Source organism: Pundamilia nyererei, unplaced genomic scaffold (assembly GCF_000239375.1).
Source record: "Pundamilia nyererei isolate P.nyererei 1_Seehausen unplaced genomic scaffold, PunNye1.0 scaffold00003, whole genome shotgun sequence".
Taxonomy (NCBI): Eukaryota; Metazoa; Chordata; class Actinopteri; order Cichliformes; family Cichlidae; genus Pundamilia; species Pundamilia nyererei.
The window spans coordinates 3,801,589-3,818,669 of record NW_005187404.1 but is presented as its reverse complement, the minus strand read 5'-3'; the positions used below and the strand labels follow the sequence as shown (position 1 = coordinate 3,818,669).

General features: G+C 41.0%; 1 protein-coding gene across 1 annotated transcript in view; it reads right to left on the bottom strand.

The window, feature by feature from the left end:
• grm5b (glutamate receptor, metabotropic 5b) overlaps nt 1–11,176 on the bottom strand; it is a 76,648-nt gene extending 65,472 nt beyond the window's left edge. Inside the window, exons 1-4 of the mRNA XM_005720712.1 lie at nt 11,106–11,176; nt 1,812–2,205; nt 841–1,269; nt 526–640 (exon numbers count right to left, since the gene is read on the bottom strand). Coding sequence (XP_005720769.1) covers nt 526–640; nt 841–1,269; nt 1,812–1,967 — 700 coding nt within the window. The 5' untranslated portion in view covers nt 1,968–2,205; nt 11,106–11,176. The remainder of the gene's footprint in view (nt 1–525; nt 641–840; nt 1,270–1,811; nt 2,206–11,105) is intronic.
• Between the last annotated feature and the right edge of the window lie 5,905 nt (nt 11,177–17,081).

Genomic DNA, 17,081 nt, shown 5'->3' with positions numbered 1-17,081 from the left:
CTAGCATAATTTTTAGTTCTCACGACCCTTTTGTCCTCCAGTCATCACCTTCTGATCTACTCTCCATCAGCTTCTTGACATAGAGGTAGCTTTAACCCATCTACAGTAATTCCATTTTAACGCATTTCCTTTCATAAGCCGAAACCTCATCTCTGTAATAACCACTTCTCCTTCGCTCTCTGCTGCAGCGTTGCTACGCCGTGGCTGATCTCGTCAGTTGTATTTGCAACTCCCCTCTTCCTTCACATCCTTGTGCTCATAAGACTCCTTGCCTTGTTTCAAAGACAATTTTACCTCTTTTTCTTTTTAGCTGGAATTTATGAGAAAGTGCTGGTTTTTTGTTATTTTTTTATTGAGGCATCACAGATTTCAGATGTCTTTTAGCTTGGACATGGCTGCGTTCGAAGGTATTTCAGGCAAATAAATATAAAGAGGAGCCAAGAACACAGTATAATGAGGCAAACACAGAGAAAAAGAGAGAAAAGGACAAAAGAAAAACATAAGAGTCTGCGTGGGTGACCGTACCTTCTGTGTGTATTGCAGACACGTAGCTCCAGTTGTATCTCTTGACAATGTCCACCATAGCTCTTGCCTGCTGGGCATCTGAAGGCACCACCCGCATAAAGTATTTGTAAAGGCTCTGGAACAACAGAAACAAAAGGAGCGTCAAGCTGTGTTTTGCAGGAGCATGCAGGGCATTCAACTCGGTGAGTAATGAATAACTTCGCATAATTAAAAGTGGCAGTAATAGATTTTCTCTGTAATTGATTCTTATATAATATTTATTTGTATGCAACTGTAGAGCTTCAGTAGCATTCGTCTACAAGGAACAGAGCTCACCTTATCGCTGAGGTCCATACTGGTGGCAGAGTAGGCAATCTGTGGTATGTTGAATAGCTGTAGCAGGTTCTGGACCTGGATGGCCACTGAGCTTGAGCCAGGTCCAATTAAACCCACAATAGGTTTCTTCCCCCGCATTGGAGTGGCAGAGGGGTCTGAGCACTTTAGCGTCCCTCCTCCGCCTCCCCAAGAAGTTCCGCCGCCCCACTCCTCGGCCTCATCAGAGGAGACCAGCGAGTCGCGTATGAACTCGATGCTCTGCTCCAGAGCCACAGCCGAGTGCCAGCAGGAGTCCCTGATCTCACAGCCCAGGCTGATGTTGGGAAGGATGTGCGGGTCAGCATTAATGCGGTCCAGTGTATGCATCATGGCCTCCACCCTTTGGATGCCATACTGCTCTCGCACCGCACCACATTTGCGTTCATGCACCTGATTAGACAACACAAAGGAGATAGGAATCAAGCCAAAGTGAAGTGACATTTAGATTATTATAAATGGTTATTTTTACCCATATGAATGCAAGAGACCGTGCTTTTTAATACACAGGTGCTTCACTGTTGGAATAATATTGGTTTTGTATTCACATAGCTGCCTTGTTCTGATTTTTCCTGTTTGCAATTATCCTTAATGAGATGGAAAAAGCTTAAATGTCAGTGGGTGACTTCTGGTTCCCGGGGCAGCTAATGGAACTTAAATGTTGACGGACTCACAGAGAGCTACCCATTCTACAAATTGAAAGCATTCTTTGGGTCTCAGAACCAGAGCAACATTATAACCTTTGGTACAGGAGATTGGACAAAATGTATAAATTTTCTGTCGCTGTGTTAAAAGTATTAATTTCTATATCATTTCATGGTGTTTGTCTGAAATCCAGCAATAATTACACAAGGTCAGTTGAAGTAAAATGTAATCAATTTAGCTACACATGATTCATTTATACCAGTATTAACCACACAACCACTTCAGTTTACCTTATCAGCAGTAGGCTGGTGATGTACAGAGAACAATGCTCCGATGATTATGTCACCAGGCATGTGTGCTACAACTCGCCGTTCATTGGTCTGAGCAGAGTCGGCTTGATTGGGACCCAGCCAAATGGACAGAACTAGCAGCAGCCAAAACATCATCTTGGTCCTTTTGGGTTACTAAGAAGAAGCAGACCTCAACTTTGTATTGTGGATCCGTCACAGGGAACTACTTTTCCGAGAAACTGTTTTCCTGGCCATGGCATGAGCTTATGGCACAGAGGAGTTTTCGAAAACTGAAGACCTCAGAACGATCCTTTCTTTTGACTCGTTTTTGCTCCGTCTGGATTTCAAGGTGGGACCATCACTGCAATGGCTGGTATAGGTGCAGCGGTGCAACCTGGGAAATGTAAAAGAAAATTCGGGTTAAATCCCACTGACTGTAATAACTCCTGGATCGTCAAATTAAAAGGCAGAGGAATCGGTGATAGACAGACATGTTTATGTAAAGCTATGGTCATAACATTTAGCTAGAAATTTAGCATCACGTATAATAACCTGGGTCTTTAATATGTATTCATAAAACTTGTGGTTGAATAAAAGTACAACAGCGGTGACAAAAATGGTCCAACCTGGTACAAATGGATAGTTTTGCAAAGTGAGAAAACTGCACAGAAGAAGGACAGAAATAGCAGCTTTTCACTGTACCAGGAAGCACTGTGTTAAAGTGAAGAATGCTTCACATCATGAGAGTGGTTGCCCGAACTGTTTATTTCACCCTAGAGATCTGAATCATTGTCGGTTTTACAGCCTTCTTACTGGCAAACACATTACACATACATTACTCCACACTTGCCATACTTCACTAAATAACAACGGTTAGGCCAAGGAGCTTTGCCGACACATTTCTTTGCTTTACGACAGCACCATTTATTTGTAACATATACGATTGAATTTATTAAAAGGAATAAGCCATCCAAAGCTACCTACAGCCATATCAAAAAGTAATTCCCCTCTAAACCTAAAAACTAAGGCAGGCATGAACAGCGTGTTTAAGGTTATGCCAAACCATCACAAGCTGATCTAAGTCTGGACTCAAAAATCTTTGTTATGTCTGGGGGGGGGGGGCGTTACCCATTGAAGGGTGGACTTGGTCGTATATTTTAGATCCATGTTCTGCTACATAACCCAGACATTCTTCTTCAGGGTTTTCTGGTAGAGAGCATAATTATGGCTTGTTGTCTGGATCTTGAAGCAGCAAAGCAGGCCCAGACCATCACACTACCCCCACCGTCTTTGACAGCTGGTATGGTATTCTTTTATTAAATGATTTTAGTTTTATCCAGATATAACAGGACTTAAACCTTCAGAAAAGTTCCGTTTTTGTCTCGTCTGTCCACAGAATATTTTCACAAAGGTGTTGGAGATCTTCAAGATGTTATTTGATAAATGTGAGTCGAGCCTTTGTGCTCTTCTTGGTCAGCAATGGTTTTCTCCTTGGAACTCTTCCATGGATGCCATTTTATCCAATGTCTTTCTTATTATTAAACCATAAGTCTGACCTTAACCTAAGCAAGTGAGGCCTGTAGTTCTTTAGATGTTGTTCTGGGTTCTTTTGTGACCTCCTGCATGAGTTATGGGAGTAATGTTGGTCATCCAGGCACTCCTGGGAAGGCTCGCCACTATTCCAAGTTTCTTCCAATTTTGGATAACAGCTCCCTCTATGGTTATGTTAAGTTAGTATTCAGCCTTAGAAATGGCTTTGTAACCCTTTCCAGACCAACAGATGCCTGGAAAAGCCTTGGTGTGGCTTGTGAATTTAAACTTTTCAAGGTATGTAATTACGATTTAACATAGGGAGACAATTACTTTATTTTTTACACAGAGCCAGGTGAATCATGATTTACTGTATTTTGTATTTACTCTGGTTATCTTTGTCTAATAAAAAATTAGGTTGATGATCTGAAATATATAAGTGAGATAAGCAAAAACGTGAGAAATCAGGAAGGGGTCAAATTTTCACAGCACTGAACATGCAAGTACTGGCTCGGCGCCCTAGAGCTCAGATTGAATAGTGCATTTTTTGAATCATATTAAGTGATGTTCTGCTTTTTTTCAGCTACTGTTTGGAAAGTCCAGAAAACAGGACATTAGCACCTAAGTTTGTATTTTCTACCTCACTTTTTGTCAGTCTAATCATTTAGTCGCTAATATAAATGCAAATTGTGCAAATAAAATCAAAATATTGATCATTGCATTTGCCAGCAGCTGTGTCACACCTCACAGCTGCTGTGAGGTGTTTTACACAGTGCACAACAACCACAATGCCAACAAGTGTACATAAACCCATTAGAGGTCCCTTTTTTCTCTTTAATTCCTTTTTATGTTTTTGGTCCTTGAAGATTAGCAGCACTGTTTGAAACCAATGATGAGTACCAAGTAAAACCATTAACATGGCATACCACAAGTCAATCCTCAAGTGTCTGCCCCCCGACTCTCTCCAAATCAAATTTGAGGGCATGTTATAGCTAATTCTCTTGCTGCTTTAATGGTATTACTCTAATTGTGAATTTTGGGTGTTCTCTCTAAACTAAGCCCCCGTTGTGTTTTTATCATTACAATTTAAATTGTTTTCGAACTGTACCAAGACTGCTATACATCCTTCTGGCAAAAAAGCAGTGCTTTCAGGGGTATTTTGTATTCTTTTTGTTCTGGCAAAGAACGCTGAGCACTCCATGTGTCTTGTTATTATAAATTATAGAAAGGATTCCTTTAATGAAGTGCAGAGTTTAGGCAACAGTAAAGAATTCCTATTTGCAAGACGTGGGCAAGTCAGCTACTAAGTGGATGATTCAAAACAGCATATGGGACATATCTAGCTAAGCGATGTACACCAAGCGCCCTGTGTTTAACAGTCAGCCAAGTGCGGGGGCATCAGTTTCATCCTTTGGGTAAACTTTCAAGTAGCCATCCCTCTGCATTAATGGGTAAGACTTGTAATTTGCCTAACCCCGAAGCTGCACAAATACTTTCCTTCACTGCAACTGAGAAATTTAATTGACCGTAAACAGCAGGGGAGCTGGGACAGTTCAGCAGAGGATGGCATCCACTGCTTATGCAAAACAGGATCAAGGTCGTGGCAGGGATGTCGGGCGGTTAGCAGACTGCTGTTTGGGGGAAGAGAGAGAAAACGAGCGAACAAAAAAGGCAGATGGAGGACCACTGCAAGGAGAGGAAATGAGGAGGAAGAAACACAGTGTATGCTGAAGAAGGTAGAGGAAGACAGAGACAGAGTAGGGGATAGAAGAAGAAGGCATGAACGATTAAAAAAAGAGGCACCAGGGGACAGAGTCTCTCTGTACGTAATTAACGTGACAGTGTCAGGATGGCAACAGGGCTAACTGCTGCTCCAGTAATGAACAAATCAAACAAAACTCTGCTCTGTCTCACATGCACTCCCTCTCCATCAGTGACGCAACTCTGTCTCTTTCTTGGCCTCCTCTTTTGTCTTTCTACTGACACGTTAATACAAAGATGAAGATGAAGAATCCTCATAGAAGAATCTCTCCCTAGAATTTCACTGCACAGCAGACACACATTACCCCCACACCAAAACCGCTTCACCACGTTCATTTCATCATTTCTCTCCCTCCCTTGAACGATCCACTGCTTCTGCATTGCACACTCAGTCAGACAGATACACTGTGTCTGTCTGTCCCTCCCCCCGTATCATTCTCTTGTTGGCCGAACTGAAAAGAAAGTCAAATCCTTATTCCCTAAACAAACATCTTGCTCACGCCATTAGGCATTTATATCTCTAGCTCTATCCAAACTATACACACGGGGATTATAAAACCATCCAAATCAACTTTTACACAGACAGAAACACACAACACAGGCAGTAACAAACACTCTCCCTCCCCCTCCCCGCCTAGCATACTGCTTTATGTGTTGAGAAAGCATTTAATTTACTGCGTATTAAACAGGGGCGTTAAGAATTACACTAAATTTAGACGCATGGCTTGTAGACAAATGCATTTATCCTCTTTATCTTGTCCTGTATGACGCACAGACGTTTGTGTTTGCATTTAATGATGGGGTGAGGGGGCGATGTCTGGAGTTTTCAGAACAGATTATAGTTGTGCTTTCCATCATCTGAGCAGTTTGCGTTTGACTGTAAAAGCTCTCCGCTGACTGCACATTCTGACAGGTTAAATGAGGGGAGAAGAAGAAAGCATCCTAAGACAGATGTACATCAGTAAGCTCACCGCCATTATTAACAACACACGATCCCACAGAGAGAGACACATATCATGTCAAATGAAGTGTGCCAAATACAAATGGATGTGCGTTTACCCACATAGCCTATTTCTCCAGCGCGCTCATTTAACGGCACACAAGTTTTGACATGTGTCATGTGACATGTGTCAAGATAAATGGATATCTACACAAAAGATGTTTTGTTGCCTTTTCTCTGAGTACATTGGTGGTCAAAGAAAACTAATATTTGACAGGTTCTCTCAAAAAATCCCCCTGTAAAACATTTTGAGGGGAATATTTTTGGGGTGTTTGCAGCCTTTATAAAAAGGTTTGAGTAAACATGACATTTAAGTCTGAAATGTTATCAGAAGTCTTTGATTTGAATCATTTTGTATGAAAAACAAAATGTTCACCAGACGTAATCCTGACATTAATAAAGAATTACTTCAATGCTCGCAAGGTGTTTTTAGACAACCGAGAGAAACAGGAGCTGCAATACTATACTGCAACATACCACATAAAATAATAACATGAAACATAAACTGTCAACAGGAACGGACGGGCAAAATGATCTGGCATAATGGTGTTTTTTTCAAATTACTTGCTGGTATCTGAAATGGGTCATATTGCTTTTCTGTGTTGTGTGCACATTCACTTATGCAGGGAAGGCTTTTGCTGATTGGGCTTGGAACAATGGTTCTCTCCATGTGCCTCCTATTCCCAGCTAAAGAGATGCTCGTTATTGTTGCTGTTGCTTTTTTTTTAGTTTTTTCTGCACAAACCCTTTGACACAATGTGCATCTGCAGGTTTTAAGAAGACTAAAGATTTATTTTTGTAATTGCTGCCTTGTCTCTAGAATCATCTCAGTGCCACAGATGAGTGATGAAGAAAAGCGCCAAGGCTTGGAGACACAAACACACCCACTAAGTAAAAGAACCACTAAACAGCATTAAACCTCTATAACTCCAGTGCACCACAGTGACATAGCTTATATGGGCATTTTATAGCTAATAGGTATAGTGCAGGCCTGCCTTTGAGGACGAATGACCAAAAAGCTCCCGGTATAAATGGGATACAAATATCACACATGCATCGTCACGCCAACAAGGCTTAGTCAGTAAAGACTTAAACCGCTGCAGCCACACGAGACAAGGCGCCTGCACAACTCCCCCAAAACAAGATGTGACCTTACAGCACTTATCTGGGACTCGCAGTCTCCATTAGTAGTAAGACTATCGGCAGTTTTCAGCCAGGTGCATTTATTTATTTATTTATTTATTTGTGTCCTTTTTAATCCTTTGTGGTTTCGTTGGTCTTCCTGTACCATCAATTTAAAGTAATTTATTGAATGATGTGACGCTTTGCAAGTGCTTAATCGCTGACAGGCACGTACAGCGTCTGCTCAAACTGAGTCTCTCCAAGGAGAAATCAAATCCACAGACAACAACATCGACTGGCGCAGCGCTGCATCCGTTAACCGCAAGAAGAGGGGGAAAAAGGGGGGGGGGGGAGAGTCCATCATCTGCACAGATCCGAAAACGAGATCGAAAGGTGCGAAACATGAAAGAGACACGGTCTGAAATGAGCACAGCTACAACACTCGCCGGTGAAAACCGCCTCTCTGGCCGTCCTCTGTCTCAGTGGCATGCTTGTTTCTCCCATACATCAGCGCAATTGGCTGCTTTCTTTAACTAGGTTACAGCGAACCCGTGTAATTCAAGGATAAGTAAGCCACGTGTAATTGCAAGTCCATTCAGGAATACTGCAAGAACAGTGGGTTATAACAAAGTGCGACAATATGAGTCTGAGCAGAATACAGGCTATGTGCATGCAAAAACTGGATCTCAAGCCTTACCTATAGGAGCCTACGTGCCCCTCCAACAGCACTGGCACGGTCCCGTTTGATAACCGGTGTGCAAGTTCCTACCGTGGAGCAAAGACGCGGCTAATAATGTGGAGTCCAATGTCAAGCTGCCTTTGGTCGCTGTGCAGCTTCCGAGCTTCCTCCGTTTTCCAGTCACGCACACCTGAGCCTCTCTCCAAACACCTCTTCTTCATCCCGCCCCCTTTTCCTCCCTCTTCTCAGCCTCTCTCCCCCGTATCTCATCCTCCGCAGACCCCACTTTCTTTGCCCCCTCCTGCTCTCCATCTTTGCAAATGTAGCCACCATTTTTCTGCAGTTTTCCCTATATCCAATTGCACTTAAACACCCACTTCCCCATTTCCCTCCACTTTTCTCCCCCCCCCATCCCTTTGCTGTTTATGATTGAGACAGCGTGCCCATGGGTCATTCACTTTCTTTTTCTCATGTTTTTTTCTTCACTTCATCCATCTTACCACATCATCCTGCCCTCTCCTCCCATTGACCTGATGTGGAGAGAATGAAGACAAATCGCAAAAGTCTTGCTGTGAATAATAGACATACTGTACAGCTGTACTGTCGACGGTAGAGTAATCCTTCGAGTGTCGGGGTTTATCTGCAGAGATTTATAGTTTTATTTCATTCTCATGTAAGACAATACCCTACAACTGTTAGGCTAATCCATTTACATCACAGGGTAGTATTTTTTGAATGCCTTTAGCTTTATGGAGTCCACCAGTGGCCAAAGTGTGTGTGTGTGTGTGTGTGTGTGTGTGTGTGTGTGTGTGTGTGTGTGTGTGTGTGTGTGTGTGTGTGTGTGGTGCACACAACATTTTCACAACCTGAAATGTTATGTTATGGTTGTAAGACTGTCGCTAAGACTGTCTCTGATCACTATTTTCTTGTTGTTGCTTTAACATAGTGGATCTGGCATGTGCCCAGCTTTGATGCAGAGTGGTCCTGGTCCATGCTATTCCAGCTGGAATGGGAACAAATCAAGCCCTGGATGATTGAAAATATGAACGGTTTGTACTGTACCTGACGGGCGTAGCACACTTTGGTAACGTGGGAAATTTCCTAGATTAACAAGCAAAGCTCTGTTAAAACACAAGCAATGCCCCTGTGTAACCATAGCATGGCATGAACGCTATATTCCACCAAAAACAAGCCTCCTCTGAGCTGGAATGAAACAGAATTGGTTATGTTGCAGCAGTCTCCCCAAGCAGGATAATATGCTTGGAGAAACTGCAAAAACCGCTAGGGAAAAATCAGGAACAGGACAATGAAAACTCCCCAGATCTGTCCATGATCTTTGGGATACACTGGAACAAGCCCAAATCATGGACGCCCAAAATATCTGAACTAATTTTGCTAATGACAGTTTTGTTCAGGTATGTTTCATTTTAACATCCATCCATTGGGCATTCTCCTGCTCCATACATTGTGTTGTTTTGATTCATTTTTAAAGCATTCAGTAAACTCTATTGGACACTCCCAAAGACATTCTTTCTGTGTTCTCTTATCTATTGGTTTAGAAGCGCTAAGTAATATTATGAATAATAAGCAAAATTACCCAACAAAGTATTGTTTGAGCACCTTTGAGGTCCTCAGAGTTCAGTTTTAAAGTTGAAATGTCCAAAGACAGACACTGATTATTTCTGTCGTGAGCATTCAACATTCTTCTCACTATTCCAGAATTAAACCAGAATAAATCAATCAAATGTCTCTTGTTACTACAGCAGCGTTCAGTGAGCTCAGTATGAAAGTATAAAACAGTGCATTAAAAATTTTGTTTTATTTCTTCTGTGGCAACTGATTGATTCCAGCTTCTTCCTTCCCTAACACACACACAAGCCACCAACAACCTTTACAGGTGACAGTGGATGTTCAGTCCAGCCTCACCTTCAAAATAAGCAGTTACAAAATGCCTAAAGTTACTGAGATACTGTAACACTCTAGAGAGGAAAACTCAAAAAACTCAGGTTTGAGTGTAATTCAGCAGATCAAAGAAGAGTTGACCCCCCCCCCCACCACACACACACACTCACACTCACACACACACACACACACACACACACACACACACACACACACACACTTTTTTCTTTAAAACTTAAACTACACTGTCCAACTTTGCTCTCACCAAAGCGCGCATCCCACAATGGAGAGGACGTGACCGAGTGAAATCCACGAGTACAACACTGATCAGTGCGATGATGGAGCTTACTGATTTTGTGAGCCCACTGTCTAACTTCCTATGTCGCATGTAGCCTACGTGTTTTCTCCGTGTGTCGCTATTTTCGTTCTTAATTCCTTCACTCCCACGCATCTCTAATTGCCCAGCTACAACCAAAAAGTGGATCCGGATACTGTAGAGTAAAAGTAGGCAACACAAAATCTTTGCCCCGTGAGCTGCACTGCCTCATAATGTAGGAAGAAGATGATGGGCTAGACTATGAGAGTCTGTCTCCTCTCTGATCAAACAGACTTCAGAGGTGAAACTGTGGGCTGAGACGACGGCACTATGGATGAGATCGATAGCATTTGAAGTTTCATAGCGGTCAGATGAGTAAAGAGCCATTAACCTACTGCTTTGGCTGGCGTCCACCTAAAAGACCCACGGAGATCAAATCATTAAAGATTTAAAAATTAGAAATAAATCAATGCAAATGTAATAGAAACATCGCGCTTTCCTGCAAATGTCTCTGGGCACAGGCTTTAACACAGATACTGCCATTAACTAATTTTAGCTTTAGCTTAGAAAGAAAACCTAGTTTTGCATTTGTAATGGCATCTTTGAATTTAAATTAAGTTTGCGAGTCCTTTTAAATATCTCGATTCAATAAATTATAGAAAATAAAACCCAATTTTATGATTTCATCAACATATGCTTTTTTATATACAATAACAATAAAAAAAAATTCATCTGCTATGTGGCTCTTTCTTTCTCACATAAAAGACAGGTTTGCTGTTCTTTTCGTGTTGGCTTTCCTCTCATAAATGGGCCTATTGGGTGTAAAAGCCGGTCGTTTGAGGAAGTGTCTCCTCGCACATTGAGACGCAAAAGTCGTGTGGTTTAGGGAGGAAAAACGAGAATTCATCAGGTAATCCACGCCGTCCTCGTGCCATTATGCCTGACTCTGTCCACGAAAGGAGAAGAAGAGAAGTTGTAGCCTACCTTTGCTTGCGGGACAGGTGTATGTTCCCAGAGAAACACAGCATCCCTCACGAGTCCGTCAGGGCACTGTGCTCGCGGTGGTTAATCTACTTTTTCACTATGGCAACAAATGAACCCCCTCTCCTCTCTCTCTCTCTCTAGCGCGCCACGCGCTCCAATGAGGAGGCTCCGTTGAGGTCATCCGCCCTCTCTTTCTCTGTCTGTCTGTCTCTCCCGCTTTCTCTATCACACCTACCTCCAAGATACCATCTGGAGATAGATGTTGATAGAGAGAAGCAGGGATCGAGGGGAGAGGCAGGGAGATGGCAGTGTGGGATAGAAGTGGGTTTTAGAGCTTGGCTAGACAAGCATTGGATTAGTTTGCCAGCCAAATGCATTTGGGATTAGTAGACCATTAAAAGCACATAGACATACACGCAAGCATGCACACACACATGCAGGCTGGACAGGCTTTAGATGTTGCAGTGATAGCCTTACTGACTTTTATCTCTCACTTCCTCCTCACCCTTCTAAGCTTGCTTTGACATGAGCACATGGGCTGACAGGAAAACATAAGAGTTCACATGCACGCATGAACAGACTCTCACATTATCTATGTGTGTTTGTAGTCTTCCAAGGGTCAGAAAATGGGTAAAACTCCCCATAAGTGACAACTGCCTCAAGACTCGAATGCAAACTTCCATTGACACTAGTGAATATATCGTTTATTCAAAGCTTCTACAAGGCTGTGCAGCACTGTAGATATGTTTAAAAACTGCATGGTGTCTTTATCTACTACAATGTTTCTATTTTCAAGTTGGTAAAATGTGTGCTTAATCTAATGAATCAAGTGAAGTAGGCTACCTTTAAAAGTGGAGGTACCTGTGAGCAATGCAACAGATGCAGCATGGCTTACAAATGATAAGAAATTGCCTGAATATGTGAGAAACAAGTCTGTGAGACTTCACAGTTGCAGCAGTAGCAGGTACAGGAAGAGCAGCGCAGCAGATGTGGTGTTTGCCCTCTCTTATAAAAATGACACAAAACACAATTTTCTGTGCAAGCTTGTATTAAAAACAGATGAGTAAGTGCAGGCTTCTGAATGGGGAAAAGGACTCAGCATGAATTCAACCTTTATGGCTAATGTTCAAGAACAAACCACAAAGGTAGGAGTGTTCTGATGTGAGGCCATATTTGGCATAGACAGATGGCATTTATAAGTGACACGGACCAAAACCCCAAATGTGTAAATAATGTTTATAGATGCAGGTGCAGACCAGAATGATGATGGGCAGCTGAGGACCAGTGAACTGGGTGAGAGGTTGCAGTTTGGGGAAGGTTGTGCTGCACCTAGTTAAACGGTTTCTGGCAGAATATCTATGCATGTCCAAGAAAATCAAACCTGTCACTGAAAATAAAAATGGATGATGTCGCATTTCTTTCTTCTTTTTTTTTAGTCTTGTATTGGGTTCTTAAATGTGGATGCCAGGCTGTAATTCAATTAGCCAAGCAGGTGTCTATTAGGTTTCGCTGTATACAATTACCACTTAGTAAACTTCTTTAATGATAACAATTTGCAATTGAGGTTCAACATTTGCTCCTTTTTCAATCATACCAGATGTGTCATACATTTTCCAGTTACTAATGACTGCATTGATACCAGTCTGATAAACACCACTTGGTTACCAATCACTGAATACAGCATTAAGAAATTGACTAAGTGCAAAAGGACTATGGGAGACAGATTGCAATAACTGTATGCACAGCTCCAGTTGTGAAAACATTGGGATGCTGTGTAAAAATGTACATAAAAACAGAATAGAATGGTTTGCAAATATCATAAACCCTTATTTTATCAACAACAGGCAAATTTATAAACTGAGAAAATGTATAATTTAAGGAAAAATATGAGCTCATTTTGAAATTGATGGAAGCAAGATTAGGGTTTTGGGGCAACAAAAGAAACAGTTGGGGAAATGTTTTGCAACTAGTTAGGTTAATTAGCAACAGGTCAGTAACATGACTGTGTATAGAGAGAGCATCTTAGAGAGTTTCTCAGAAGTAAAAAAAGGACAACAGTTCACCAATCTCTAAAAAAAAAAAAACCTCAAAAAATGATTGCAAATTGTGGAACCATTTCAGAATGCAAATACTTTATTCGTCAAATCATCGACAATACGTAATATTTTAAATAATTTCAGAGAATTTGGAGAAATCTCTGTGCATAATGGGACAAAAACAAAAATATCCAATGCCTCAGGTAGCACTCAATTAAAATCAAGCACACTCAAAAAAATGTCCCAAGATACAAGATATTGGATTCAAAATTTCCACTTTTGATGTAAAATGTTACATTTAATGAACTCTGGGCACACACATACCAGATGTGTCGATATTCTGATTTCATAAGGTCAATGTTAGGGTCACCTCAATAGGTTAACAGACCTGTTCAAGATAAATGAACATTGGATCTCACGCTTAATTGTATGGATGGCAGATCTCAGATGCCATTTCCATAGCAACCCTTCACTTTTATAGTAAAACATAAAATCAACAAGCATCTAATTGATCAGTTCAGCTTGTCTCATTTGATGCCAACTAATCTTTCCTTCACACATGCACGCACACATGGAGAGAGATTAAAGTCGTTAATCACTCGCAGAGACACTGAAAACCTGTTGATGCAAGATTGGATCAATAAGTGAATTAATATTGATGAAGCTGAGACAAATCAATGACATGTGTTAGGATGAACTGTGTCAAATGATGGAGAACTGGACTGAATGATATGATGGAGAAAAATCATCCACTGAATCATCTGGAGCATTTTTCTGACCCTGATACTGTTCAACAGAGTTTGTCGTTGCACAGAGCGGACAGAAAATATAACTGGAGTGACAAATGAATCATCCCAAGAAAAATTCACCCTGCAAAACACACCTGCACTCTGTATGTGCGTTTGTGTAATCAGTGTGTAATACTGTGCATCAGACACATATAACATCTATAGGGTAAAAGTCTTTTTAACGACACTCCTCCGCAAATCACAAGCACAACAGACTCACAGTCACAGTCGGAAAATCAATTATTCAATGGCATTTCAAAATAACAGTGGATACCCGTGGTTGCCATAGACACATAGCTGATTTACAGGGTTGTCACTTCTCTGTGATATTCCCACTCTAAGTAGGACAAATAGAGGGGAAAAAAACCTACAAATTGCACAATGCCAAAAGAGAAATGAGGACGTCAGTTATGAAACGTGTAATGTGGCTGCTGTTTCATTGAACAAGTGGAGAGTGGGTTTTAATATGACTTAAGTAGACTGCAGATTTGTCATCAAGCACATATAGCACAAAAGACAGATCTGTCCACGTACTTTACACATCGTGGAGAAGTTCTGCAAAAAAGTTGAAACAAGTGAAAAACCAGTAAGAAAGAAAAAGTCTCACATCATTGGCAGATCTATTTCGAAAAAACTCACTGCAGTCACTGTGGGTTTGGCAATGCAATAAATCAAAATGGTGTGTATATTTTTTATAATATATCCAGGGAAATGTAAATTTAAATTTTAAAGGATTTCAGGGAGGTTGCTCTCAATTCTGCAGGCAGGCTGTTCCAGATACTGGGTGCGTACATTCTGAAAAGCAGCCTCAGTGTAGATGTAAACTGTCAGCACAGGTTGACAAGCTGTCACGGTGTCTCTGACTACCAGGATGCTGTGATAACAGGGATGGCACAGAGATTGGGGAGACTGCAGCTCTGCGTTAGCTTTGCCCTGCAGAAATAAAATAATAAAACTTTGTAAAATCGCAAGGAAAGTATATCATATTTTAAAAAGGAAGACAAGCAAAAGGGGGGGGGGGGGGGGTCTCCACAACTTGAGGTTTCATTTATAGAAACTGTTTCTGGATAAAGATTAGAAGCTTGAGCTCATAGTTTATGAAAATAATAGCTTTTGAGTATCTCTTCTGCACAAGCATGCACACACACACAGATGAGATGCGACAGGTGCAGTTAGGTCTGTTTTCAAGACTGAGCTGAAATTCTTCTTGTGATTTTCTTTTCTTCTTTTTACAGATTTTCAAGTACACATTAGATGTCATTAAAAGAAAAACAAAGACAACTTCCTCGTTGATCTGTGGAGGTCAGTTTTGTACAGGTTGGCTTTTAAAAGCCTGCGGGAGTTTTGTGAGATGTCAAACGTAAAACAACCGTAAGAATCCCCTCCAGCTAGACAAATCAGCCGTCATCTACCTCCTCTGTTATCTTATTACGCATGATGAGGAGGACTCTGACTGCGTGCAGTAATCGTGCTGTGACAGGCAACTTCCCTGGTGGTCTATCTTCAAATGGCTCATGCTGCCCTCTTGTGTCTGGATGAAACAGGAAAAAAAAGTTTTATGGGAATGTCTCAATCCGAAGCCATTACTCGACGTCACGTTGTTTCCGAGTTATTCAGGAGTTACTGAAGCCTACTGTTGTAATTTCAGGTTAAATTCTTGGTAAGTTCAAATAAAAGTACTTTTTCAAACACTCTGTGTGTGCCCTTGTCTCTCTCAGAGGAGCCCTGCGGGCAGGTTTATCGTGTGATGGTCATTCCTGTGCGCTCCACTGCGCTCCTGCGGCGAGATAAGCTGCATCCCGTGCCTGGCTACGGTAGCATGTGACCGGCTTGTGATCCTAAAGCTTGCGCAGATGACTTTCTGCCCTGAGTACTGTACCAGTCTGAACGGAACTTGTGGAGAAAAAATCTCTCTCTTTCTCCTCCTGGAAGTTTCCACGTACAGCTGATCGTCACGATGTACCATGTGGTGTGTACCATGAGGCTATACTGACAAAGACCCATTATTACATTTCACTTCTTATGCAATTAGCCTTTAAGTGTATTTTATCAGCTATAAACGTCTTCTACATACTATTAATACACTGTCAATATATTAACAATTAATACACTGTATTTATTACACAAAGCATCTTAATCATTTGGTGGAAAGTATGACTACAACTTCATATCTATTCACTCTTCCATTTCATTTGCAATTAAAGACTTGAAAGGCAAAGCAACCGTAACAATTTTACTGTACTTTTTCCTCTTTTGGACTAAAAGGTTGAGTTTTCAACATGATTGCTGTCAAACAGCAGCAGCATTAAAGGTTTCATTCATGATTCCATGTGGATGAACTAGTGTTTTCAGTGTCAGTAACAACCTGTATATTTGTGCAACAGAAAAACAATTCACCCCTTTCACTCTTATTGATGGGGCATGAAATTAGGTCAAAATGAAATATCACACAAGACTCTTATGCAGCCTGCATGCATCTGAACTAAAATTCCAGTCACAGAGGTAATCTTTATATATCAGAAAAAAATATTATTTGTATGTTTATTACAAAAATGGCCTTGTTTCCTAAAAATAAAGGGTAGAATTAGTCTATTTCCTCAGCATTAGTGTTGGCTTTAATGTAGGTTGAAATATCAACATAGTCCTTAATGTTACTGCTCTACATGCCACATCAGTGTGTGGAAGTATTTAACCACCACAAAGTACACTTATGATTATGTTTAATCCTATCACCTTTAACTCATAATGGTCTGTAAAGGACATAATCCCCCCCCCCTCCCCATTCTTCATTATGAGTTAAAAGAGTTTAAAACACCTTCTGTGACAGAGACCGTTATATTATTTTGTCAAATTATAGTGAAGCTCAATCGAACCTTTTCTAAAAGAGGTTTGATGTGTCATGATATAACATGGCAGATTGAATAAAATGTCATGTTTAATATATTAAACTTTAATAGTACCAATTTTATTAGAGCACATATTCTGAGATATTCTGAGACAGTACTAAACATAATTGCTGAAGGTAGCAGATTACACTTTTGCTTTCTTTAACATCATAAAAAGACCAAGTAGAAGCACAAACTCATCCCATCCTAACACACTGTCTTAATATTTAAATTCAAGCCTGGCTTTCATTAATACACTGTCCGGTA